The sequence below is a fragment of the Trichechus manatus genome, unplaced genomic scaffold, assembly GCF_000243295.1.
Source record: "Trichechus manatus latirostris isolate Lorelei unplaced genomic scaffold, TriManLat1.0 scaffold00093, whole genome shotgun sequence".
NCBI lineage: Eukaryota > Metazoa > Chordata > Mammalia > Sirenia > Trichechidae > Trichechus > Trichechus manatus.
In genome coordinates, this window is record NW_004444029.1 from 576,892 (window position 1) to 589,382 (window position 12,491).

At 42.3% G+C, this 12,491-nt stretch overlaps 1 protein-coding gene across 3 annotated transcripts in view; it reads left to right on the top strand.

Annotated features, from left to right (window-relative positions):
* Positions 1–210: 210 nt before the first annotated feature.
* The window catches only part of ZNF786 (zinc finger protein 786), a 17,601-nt gene continuing 5,320 nt past the window's right edge, over positions 211–12,491 (top strand). For 2 of the 3 annotated variants that reach the window (XM_023736858.1, XM_023736860.1), the window contains exons 1-2: positions 211–347; positions 2,626–2,752. In XM_023736858.1, the coding sequence (XP_023592626.1) occupies positions 330–347; positions 2,626–2,752 (145 nt within the window). In that variant the 5' untranslated portion in view covers positions 211–329. The other variant, XM_023736859.1, reaches the window with a different exon arrangement.

Consider the following 12,491-nt stretch of genomic DNA (forward strand, 5'->3'; position numbering starts at 1 on the left):
TGAAGTCTTCTGGAGACGCAGAACAGTCGGAGGATCTATCACAGGCAAATGGCCTGAGGGTTGCGCATCAGTACGACGCCTACCAATGACTCCCAGGTTGGAGAGAGACACTTACGGCTGAGCCTGGACGTCTCTTGCTCCTCCCGCCCGCAGGCGGCGCTGTGACAGCCAAGAGGCTGCGGCCGCCCGTGGGGCACTGGCCAATCCCAGCGTGCACCGTGCGGCCGGGCCCGCGGGGGCTTGTGGGGATGGCGTGACCCGGGTGGGGGTCGGCCGGGAGCTGACGCCAGTCCCTTCCCGGCTGAGGGCCGGGCGGGAACGCAGAGGTCATGGCCCGGCCGGCCCCGGTAAGAGGGGACATGAGGAAGGGGCGCCGAGACGCCGGTCCCTCGCGGCCAGCAGGGTCCCGCCCCGGGCGAGGCAGAGGCGGGGCGGGCAGTCTGGGGTCCGATGGGACCCGGTCTGATGAAGCCGGTGGCCGCCGCGCCCCAGGGGTGGTCCGGGGCTGAACCGCTAACGGGGTAAAGTTTGTATTGAGTATAAGAAGGAAGGATGATTAGAAGAGCATAAAAACCCCAGTAGTGTACACATCGATGATTGTCTTGTGGAAGAACGGGGAAGTGGAGGTTTAGAGGAAGCTGTAACAGCAGCTGTGCATGGGTAAGGGTCATAACAGGGTGAACTGAGATAGCTGGGAGGTGATGGAACGTTGTGTGTGTATGTATTTTGTGTAATCGATGGTAAAAGAATATTCAGTAAGTTGGGACAACTCAATATCCATTTGTAAAAGTAATTCTGTTCCTTTCTCATACGATCCATAGAAGTAAGTTCCAGATGGAATAACGATCTCGTTCTAATAAAGCATTATGAAACATTTAGGAGACTATCTTTTATAATCTTAGAATGAGAAAAGCCTTCCAAGCAAGGACACGACCTGAAGCCACAGAAGAGGTTCTGATAAAGGCAGTAAGATTAGAAATGTAAAGGCAGTATACTCTGAGAAAAGAAGGGGAAGTTATCCTTATTTGAAAAGTACACGATTGTATCCCACCGAAAACTTAATACAATTAAAACTGATAAGCGAACGTGGTACATTAATTGGATTCAAAATAAGTTTTCAAAAATCAATAACTTATTTTAACACTAATAGTAATGGTTTGAAGTGGCAGGGTGATCCCATTTACGATTGTTAGAAAAGCACGGGATACCAGAAATAAAGTCAATAAAAAGATTCAGAACATTTATGAAGAAAATCATGAAAGACCTAAATAGATGGAATGACAGACCATGTCCCTAGATGACATCAGTGTTTCCTAAATACACATACGAATTTAATGCAGTTCAAACTGAATCCCAGTGTACTTTTTTAATATTTCTTACTGGACAAAATGATTTTGAAATTTAAAAGGAAGAATAAATATTCCAGCAGTTGATAACAATAGCTTATGAAAGAATGGGGGAGGGGGAACTTGCTCTGCAGGTATTACAACAATGCAGAAAACCCATTGCCCGTCCCAGTCGATTCTGACACATAGCGACCCTATAGGACACAATAGAACTGCCCCATAGGGTATCCAGCGAGCGGCTGGTGGATTCAAACTGCCAGCCTTTTGGTTAGCAGCCAAGCTCTTAACCACTGTGCCACCAGGGCTCCATACATCTTTGCATAAGTGCGGTAATCAAATACATATAGATAGTGTAACAATATAGAGAGTTCAGAATATATAGATTCACATATATACGAAATTCAATGTTTGCAAACTTTGGAAGTTGGTATTTCAATTTAGAGGATAAAGAAGGGTGTACTTGATAGTGTTGCATGGTTAGCTATATGTATGTAAATAAAGAAAGATTCCAATCCCATGTAGAGAATTAAATCGCAAATCTGAATGTAAAAAAAATGATAATTTAGTAGAATATTTGTATAACCTTGATATGGGAACATTGTCTTAAATGAAAGAAAAACATGGAAACAATATAAAAAAGACCAACAGATTTAACTAAATAAAAGGATCAAAATATTCTATTTGACAAAAGATGAAATCAGAAGACAAACGATAAAGTGAGAGAAAATGTTTGCCAGCCAAAGGGTTATTAACCCTAATGTAAGAAGAGCACATTCAGATTCTAAGAGCCCGCTAGAACATTGAGCAAAGGATGTAAACAGACATTCACAAAGATACATAAAAAGCCAACAAAAAGCATGACGGGATGCTCAGCCTCACAAGTTAATGCAAATTAAAATAAAATACAATTTTTTATTCATTCACATTAGCAAAAAAAAAAAAACAAAAGACCTGGTGATCTGCTCCCATAAAGATTACAGCCTAGAAAACCCTGTGGGGCAGTTCCACTCTGTAACACATGGGGTCACTATGAGTTGAAAATCTACTGGACGGCACCCAACAACATTCGTACGCACATAGAATTGGATGAGCACAAAGAAACAGGATTACAGTGGTTAACAAGGAACCACGTGACTGGAGTAGGGGAGAAGCAGTTCCCTCAGGGAGGCTGCTGAACAGACAAAAACTGTCTACTACGGAAGTCTCTTAAATTAATGATGAGAAAGAGCTGGAGTCATTTGCAAACACTTGTGACTATATGTATTGTCTGTAATTGTAGTTACCGCTGACGTTTGAGGATGTTGCTGTTTATTTCTCGGAGCAAGAATGGCAGAATCTGAAGGCCTGGCAGAAGGACCTTTACAAGCATGTGATGAGAGCCAATTATGAGACTCTTGCTTCCCTAGGTAAGATCTGTTCAGCTTTGTGGGTATGATCTGGAGCTGGCATGGAGAATTTTGAAAACATAATTTGAGGGGAAAAAAGCAAATTGAAGCATGGTACAGTATGGTTTATGCAAAATTTAAAACCACTAATATAAATTTATTTGTATGTATGTATTAAAAAAAATTAAAACAGTGTATGGCCCCCAGACACCCTTTTAGCTCAGTGGTGAAGTCACTCCCAACGTTCACCATTCAGCCGGGGATTGCACAGTCCCATAAAACAAAACGGGACTAATGAGGCACAGCAGTCCAGGGACAAGGACTAGAAGGCAGGAGGGGACAGGAAAGTTGGTGATAGGGAAGCCAAGGTTGAGAAAGGACAGTGTTGACATGTCATGGGGTTGTTAACCATTGTCATAGGGCAATATGTGTACTGTTTAACGAGAAACTATTCTGTTCTGTAAATCTTCATCTAAAGTCCAAAAAAAAGAATTATCTACGTGAGATCAAATTGACAACAGCAACTCAGAAGGTTTGATGGGAAGCCTAGGGGGCAGTGAGTTGAAGATAATGGTGATGGAATAATTTGGAAAAGGATAGTGAGAATAGCAGCACAAGTGGAAGAACATAATCAATGTCACTGAATTGTACATGTAGAAATTTTTGAAATGGTGTATCTTTGGCTATGTGTATTTTCACCAAAAAAGAAAAAGGGTCCTCCAAGGTCGAGAAGGGAGAGTATTGACATGTTGTGGGGTTGTTAACCAATGTCATAAAACAATATGAGTACTGACTGTGTAATGAGAAACTATTTGTTCTGTAAACCTTCACCTGAAGTACAATTAAAAAAAAATTAAAACATGCATGAAAATGATAAACCCCAAGTTCAGTGTAGTGATTACTTGTGGAGGGGGGATATATATAGATGCTTAAACTTGTAATGTCTCATATCTTTAAAAAACCTGAAGCAAGTATGTCAGCATGGAAAGATTGTATATTATTCTCCTCTCAGTTCTATTCCATTGATCTATATGTCTGTTCTTATTCCAGTACCAGACTGTTTTGATTGTTATTGCTTTGTAGTAAGTTTTGAAATCAGGAAGTGTGAGTTCTCCAACTTTTTCAAGACTGTTTTGGTTATTTTGGGTCCCCCGGTGGCACAGTGATTAAGCGCTCATCTGCTAACCAGAAGGTCGGTGGTTCAAACCCACCAGCTTCTCCATGGGAGAAAGAAATGACAGTCTGCTTCCATAAAGATTAACAGCCATGGAAACCCTGTGGGGCAGTTCTACTCTGTCCTATAGGGTCACTATGAGTTAGAATCAATTCTACGGCAGTGGGTTTTTTTGGTCTGGCACATTTCCATATGAATTTTATAGTAAGTTTGTCAATTTCTGCAAAAAAAAAAGGTCAGCTGGGATTTTGGCAGAGATTATACTGAATCTGTGGATCAATTTGGGGAGTATTGCCATCTTAACAATATTAAGTGTTTTGATCCGTGAACATGGATATCCTTCCATTTATGTAGGACTTTAAGTTTCTTTCAACAGTGTTTTGTAGTTTTCATCGTACAAGTCTTACTGTTTTGTTAATTTTATTTCTGGAAAAATAATTCTATTTTAAAAGATGCTGGGAGTTTAGCCCAGATGAAGATTGAGAATTGGTGTATCCATTTAAATAAAAGGTGGTGATTCATTTTTTCATGAGAGCAGCCTTAGAATTCTTCTGAGGTTTAAGTCAGATTTCAGAGGGCTCCGGAGGAATCTGGAACAGTATGATCTGTCTCCATATATACTAAGCCACTCTGACACTTGATGATCTGGCCAATCTACTAATTACCCTTTAGTGATCTACAAAGCATACTTTTGGTTCTGCTAAATATATATATTATTGAAAAAAAGACAGTTTTTTGTTTTTGTGTTTTTTACTTGAAAGTACATAGAGCAAACATTTCTTGCAGTGATGGTTGTTGCTGTTAGTGGCTGTTGAGTCTGTCCCGACTCATAGTAGCCCAGTGCACAACAGAATAAAACGCTACCCGGTCCTGCGCCATCCTCACAATCGTTATATTTGAGCCCAGTGTTGCAGCCACTGTGTCAAGCCATCTCATTGAGAGTCTTCCTCGTTTTTGCTGACCCTCTACTTTACCAAGCATGATGTCCTTCTCCAGGCACTAATCCCTCCTGATAACGTGTTGAAAGTGATCCCTCCTGATAACATGTCCAAAGTGAGTGAGACTAAGTCTCACTGACCTCGCTTCTGAGGAGCATTCTGGATGTACTTCTTCCAAGACAGACTTGTTCTTCTGGCAGTCCATGGTATAGTCAATATTCTTCACCAACACCATAATTCAAAGGCATTAATTCTTTTTCCATCTTATTTATTGTTCAGCTTTTGCATGTGTATGAGGGGATTGAAAATACCATGGCTTGGGTCAGGTGCACCTTAGTCCTCAAGGTGACATCTTTGCTTCTTAACACTTTAAAGAAGTCTTTTGCAGCAGATTTGCCCAATAAAATGTGTCTTTTGATTTCTTGACTGCTGCTTCCATGGGCATTGATTATGGATCCAAGTAAAATGAAATCCTTGACAACTTTCATCTTTTCTCCATTTATCATGATGTTGCTTATTTGCCCAGTTGTGAGGATTTGGGGAAAAGGAGTCAAATATAAGAGAATCTTGTAACTATTTTCATTCTTTGCAATTCCTATTCTGAACAGAACTCAGCCATGATGTATGTTGTGATTAGCACTGTCACCAGAAGTACTTCTGAGAATGTTTTAGCTGGAGCCTACCTATTTTGAAATTTCCTACAATGTTCATTCTAGTTCTTATTTTTTATATCCCTTCTTCCCATGATATTTCCAGTTATCTGATGGGTTGTCCCATGATTCTCAAAGCAAAATACTAGTGAGTTTTATTAAACCCATGACAAAATACGGCACTGTGAGATATAAGGGGACCACAGCAAAATTAAAACAACACAACTAGTCTAACAGGTCCAGATAGATTAGGAAGCACTGTTATGATATGTGGGCAGTTTTCCTCTTTTTGTAAACCTGTAGCGTATGTGATGGTTAAGGTGGTTTGTCAACTTGGCTGAGCTGTGATTCTCAGTGGTTTGACAGTTACATAATGATGTAATTGGGCAGTTATGTAATGATGGAGTTATCGTCCACTTTGTGACTTACTGTAATCACCTCCATGATGTGATTTGATGTGATCAGCCAATCAGTTGTAAGGGGAGTTTCCTCAGGGGTGTGGCCTGCATTCAATATATACGGACGTTCTGGCAAAGCTTGCTGGATTTTGCTTGCTCTGGATCCTGATTCCAGCTCCTTATCATCTGACCTCCAGTTCTTGGGACTTGAGCCAGCAGCCTGCCTTCTTACCTGCCGATCTTGGGTTTGTCAGCCCCTGCAGCTACATGAGTCAGGAGAAGCCGGATGCCTGACATCTGACCCATGGACTTAGGACTTGCCAGCCTTTTCAACCACATAAGCCATTTCCATAGATAAATTTCTGTATGAATATATATATGTATATGTATATATGTATCTATGCTTCACTGGTTTTGCTTCTCTAGAGAACCTAGCCTAAGACATTTGGTAGTAAGAGTGGGTCTAGAGAAACAAAATTGTAAGGATGTTTTTTAAATTGGTTCTCAAGTCTGGTTAGTCTTAAACATATTGATGACTCCACTTCCAATAGTAAAGAGGTTACTGCTAATCCATGGCATGAGGTGGCAATAGAAATGTGAAAAATATCACAACCAGTAGATCAAGTATTGATGAGAGGCGAGGCTCTGGGTGATCGCATGTCTGATACTTTTCTACAGTTTTATCAGAATGAGAAGTATAAGGAAGTGGCTGGGTGGTACTACTTTTGCTAGACAAAGTGGTGAAAGAAAGAGATGAGCTCAAGGCTTCAGAGTCATAGCCCAAGTGCCATATAAACAATCTCAAAGTTGCCACTCATGCCCTGAAAGAAAGCCTTATTTCTTGTAACAGAGCTGATATTACCAAAAACCAAATCCAGAGTCTTATTGTAAGAGTGGCTGGATTACAACTCCAACTGAAATCCCAACTCAAATGGTGTCTGAAGTTAAAGTGAGGGCATCTATTGGGAAGAAATTCCTGAAACTCTGAATGGGAACATATAGGCAGTTAATCAGGAAGCTAAGGAGCACAGGTGGCATAGTGGTTAAGAGCTCTGGCTGCTAACCAGAAGGTCAGCAGTTTGAATCCATCAGCTGCTGCTTGGAAACCCTATGGGGCAGTTCTACTCTGTCCTGTAGGGTCACTATAAATCAGAATCAACTCGATGGCAATGGGTTTGGGTTTTTTTGGGGGGCGGGCCACTGAGCTCCTAAATTCCGTTGAATCAATACTGCCAACAGAACCAGTCCTGTCATTCCTGTCTGAAAAGAGTACTCCATCTTTGTCTGCTAAGCCAACCTCCCCAGTAAAACCAATAGCCCCTCTATCCCCATCTGATGAGATTAACCCAGCTATGTCTGAAAAGGCTTTGAGATATCGCCTGGGGCAGCGTCTGAGTCATTGCTAGGGGCATCGCCTGAGGCAGATGCCTTACAAGACATTGCTAAATGTTCTTAGAACACATCCCCACCACCCATTTTTGCTTCTAGAACTATAATTGGACTTAAGTCCTAGCAAGCCCCAAAAGGTAAAGTACAAAGTATGACCCAGGGGAAGTACACTACACTCCAGAAGAACTGCTTGACTTTTCTAATATGTCCAAACAGAAACCTGGGGAATATGTGTGGGAATGGCTGTTAAGGGTGAGGGATTTATTAATGGTGCAAGAAGCATAAAGTTGGGTCAGTCTGAGTTTATTGATATGGGCCCACTAAGCACAGATTCTTCATTGAGTGTTTTAGTTTGAGAGGTTAGGAATGGATGTAATAGTTTATTTGGTTGGTTCGCTGAAGCATGGATTAAGTGGTGGCCTACACTAAATCAAGTTGATGTACCAGACCTGCCATGGCATACTGTAGAAGAAGGTATCCAAAGGCTTAGGGAAATGGACATGTTAGAGTGGATTTATTAGGTTAGACCCACAGACCCACACATGGAGTGCCCAGAGGACAAACCTTTTATCACAACGGTGAGGAGAAAACTTGTGAAAGAAGCCCCAATATCTTTGAAGACTGCTGTGATTGCTATTTTATGTAGGTCAGATTTAACAGTGGGAACTGCCTTAATTAACTACAGTGGGGCTGATTGGACTCCGTGGTGGTGTAGGCCAAGCAGCAGCACTCAATCAATGAAGACAAGGTGAGTGTGGTTACTGTAATGGACAGCGGAGTCCAAGTAGTAATCAGAATAGTCTGACTCGTATGGACTTAAACGGTGTTGGCTACTTAGTCATAGTGTTCCTAGAAGTGAAATAGGTGGGAAAAATACTAAATATTTACTTGAACTGTAAAAGCAGAGTAGTTCTACATCAAGTGAATGGTAGAATTGAATTGCCAGAAGAGTCACGTCCCCTCAATGAATTCACAGACTGGAGCCAGTTTATAGACCCACAACCTCTTGAATGAAAGGGAGGCCAGGTTCCCTTGAGAAAGGACCCCGTTACCCTATCAAAAATTTATACTATTAATCTTTCTCCCAGCTTTCCCCAAAGGGATTTACAGCCTTTTACAAGAGTGAGTGTTCATTGACTAAAAGGAAATAATCAGACTTTTCGGGAATTACTGAACACTGGCTCTGAACTGACACTAATTCCTGGAGACCAAAAACATCACTGTGGCCCACCATTGAGAGTGGGGTCGTATGGAGGTCAAGTTATTAATGGAGTTTTAGTTCAGGTTCATCCACAGTGGGGCCAGTGGGGCCCAAACCCATGCTGTAGTGATTTCTCCAGATCCAGAATGCATAATTGGAATAGATATACTCAGCAACTGACAGAACGACCACATTGGATTCCTGACAGTAAAGTAAGGGCAACTGTGGTAGGAAAAGCCAAGTAGAAGCCATTAGACCTTCCCCTACCTAGGGAAATAGTAAGTCAAAAGCAATACTGCATTCCTGGAGGGATTGCAGAGATTATTGCCACCATCAAGGACTTGAAGGATGCAGGGGTGGTGATTCGCACTACATCCCCAATGAACTTGCCTATTTAGCCCGTGCAAAAAACAGATGAATTTTGGAGAATGACAGTGGATTATCAAAAAATCAACCAGGTGATGACTGCAGTTGCAGCTGCTGTTCCAGATGTGGTTTCATTGCTTGAGCAAATTAGTACATCTCCTGTTATCTGATACGCAGCTGTTGATCTGGCCAATGCCTTTTTCTCAATTCTAGTTTTGAAGGAACATGAGAAGAATTTTGCCTCCATCTAGCAAGGCCAGCAATACACCTTCAGTGTCCTACCTCAGGGATATATCAACTCTGCAGCCCTATGTCATAATTTAGTCCACAGTGATCTTGATTGCCTTTCCCATCCACAAGACGTCACACTGGTCCATTACATTGATGACATTATGTGGATTGACCTAGTAAGGAAGAAGTGTCAGTGACTGGTGTTAATTGTTAAAACATTTGTGTGTTAGAAATGAGAAATTAATCCAACAAAAATTCAGACGCCTTCCACCTCAGTCACATTTCTTGAGGTCCAGTGGTGTGGGGCATGTCAAGATATTCTTTCTAAAATGAAGGATAGGTTATTGCATCTGGCCCCTCCCACAGTTAAAAAGCAAGCACAATGCCTGGTGGGCCTCTTTGGATTTTGGAGGCAACATATCCCTCATTTCATTTGGGTATGCTACTCCAGGATATTTATCAAGTGATTTGAAAAGCTGCTAGTTTTGAGTGGGGCCCAGAACAAGAGAAGGCTCTGCAACAGGTTCAGGCTGCTGTGCAAGTGACTATGCCACTTGGGCCAGATGATCTGGTTGATCCAATGGTGCTTGAAGTGGCAGTGGCAGATACAGATGCTGTTTGGAGCCTTTGGCAGGCCCCTATTGATGAATGACAGCGCAGACCCTTAAGATTTGGGAACAAAGCCCTGCCATTCTCTGTAGATAACTACTGTCCTTCTGAGAAACAGATTTTGGCTTGTTACTGGCCCTTAGTAGAGACTGAACACTTAAACATGGGCCACCAAGTCATCATGCATCCTGAACTGCCCATCATGAACTGGGTGTTGTCTGACCCACAGAGCCATAAAGTCAGACGTGCATAGCGGCACTCCATCATTAAATGGGAGAGGTATATATGAGATCAGGCTTGAGCTGGACCTGAAGGCACCAGGAAGGTGCATGAGGAAGTAGCCCAAATGCCCATGGCCTCCACTTCTGTCACATTACCTGCCCTCTCCCAGTCTGCACCTATGACCTCATGGGGAGTTCCTTATGATCAGTTGACTGAAGAAGAGAAAACTCGTGCCTGGTTTACAGATAGCTCTGCACAATATGCAGGCACCACTCAAAAGTGGACAGCAGTAGCACTGCAGCTCCTTTCTGGGACCTTCCTGAAGGACAGTGGTGAAGGGAAATCCACTCAATGGGCAGAACTTTGAACAGTGCACTTGGTTGTTCTTTTTGCTTAGAAGAAGAAATAGCCAGATGTGTGATTGTATACTGATTCATGGACTATGGCCAATGGTTTGTCTGGATTGTCAGGGACTTGACTGAACATAATTAGAAAATTGGAGACAAGGAGGTATGGGGAAGAGTTATGTGAATAAACCCTCTGAATAGGCCAAAGAAGTGAAGATATTTGGTCTCATGTGAATGCTCACCAAAAGGTGACCGCAGCAGAAGAGGTTTCTAACAATCAAGTGGATAGGATTTCACCTTCTGTGGAAACCAGTCATCATCATTTCCCCACCCACTCCTGTCATTGCCCAGTGGGCTCATGAAAAAGTGGCCATGGTGGCAAGGATGGAGGTTATGCATGGGCTCAGGACCATGGACTTCCACTCAGCAACGCTGACCTGGCTACAGCCATTGCTGAATGCCCAATTTGCCATCAGATGAGACCGACATTAAGTGTCTGATATGGCACCATTCCTCGAGGTGATCAGCCAACAACTTGGTGGCAGGTGGATTACACTGAACCACTTCCTTCATGGAAAGAGAAGCATTTCATTCTTATTGGAATAGACACTCTGGAAACGGATTTGCTTTCCCTGCCTGGAATGCCTCTGCCCAAGCTACCATCCATAGTCTTACAGAATGCCTTATCCACTGTCATGGTATCCCACACAGTATCACTTTGGATCAGGGGACTCACTTCACAGCATATGAAGTATGGCAGTTGGCCCATGGTTGTGGAATTCATTGGTCTTACCATGTTTCCCATCATCTTGAAGCAGCTGGCTTGACAGAATGATGGAATGACCTTCTAAAGACACAATTACAGTGCTAGCTAGGTGACAGAATTTTGCAGGGTTGGGGAAGTGTTCTTCAGGAAAGTGTATATGCTTTAAACCAACATCCAATATATGGTGCTGTTTCTCCCATAGCTAGGATTCACAGTCCCAGGAATCAAGGGGTGGAGATAGGAATGGCACCACTCAGTATTATGCCTAGTGACCCACTCACAAAAATTTTGGCTTCTTAACCCTGCAACCCTATGCTCTGCGAGTCTAGAAGTCTTAGTACTAAGAGGAGGAATGCTTCTACCTGGAGACACACTGTGCATTCCACTGAACTGGAAGTTAAGAATGCCACCCTGCTGCTTTGGGCTCCTCATGGCACTGGATCAACAGGCAAAGAAGTGAGTTACAATATTTGCTGGTGTGACTGACCCTGACTACCAAGGGGAAATTGGATTGATGCTGCATAATGGAGGTAAAAAAGACTATGTCTCAAATACAGAAGATTCCTTAGGATGTCTCTTAGTACTACTATGCCCTGTGATTAAAGTCAATGGAAAACTACAGAAACCCAATTCCAACATAACTACTAATGGCCCAGACCCTTCAGGAATGAAGGTTTGGGTCACCCCACCAGGCAAAGTACAACCTCGAGTATATCCCACCTGAATTTAGAGACCATCTGAAGAATAGATTTGATGCATTGAACACTAATGACCAAAGACCACACAACTTGTGGAATGACATCAAGGGTATCATACATGAAGAAAGCATGAGGTCATTGAAAAGACAGGAAAGAAAAGATCAAAATGGACGTCAGAAAAGACTCTGAAACTGGCTCTTGAACGTCGAGTAGCTAAAGCAAAAGGAAGAAATGATGAAGTAAAAGACCTGAACAGAAGATTTCAAAGGGCGGCTCGAGAAGACAAAGTAAAGCATTATAATGACATTTGCAAAGACCTGGAGTTAGAAAACCAAAAGGCAAGAACACTCTCGGCATTTCTCAAGCTGAAAGAACTGAAGCAAAAACCCAAGGCTTGAGTTGCGATATTGAGGGATTCTATGGGAAAAATATTAAACAATGCAGGAAGCATCAAAAGAGGATGGAAGAAATACACAGAGTCACTATACCAGAAAGAATTGGTTGATATTCAACCATTTCGAGGTAGAATATGATCAGGAACCTATGGTACTGAAGGAAGAAGTCTAAGCTGTACTGAAGGCACTGGTGAAAAACAAAGCTCCAGGAGTTGATGGAATACCAATTGAGATGTTTCAGCAAATGGATCCAGTACTGGAAGGGCTCACTTGTCTATGCCAAGAAGTTTGGAAGACAGCTACCTGTCTATGCCTGTTCCCAAGAAAGGTGATCCAACTGAACGTGGAAATTATCAAACAATATCATTAATATCAC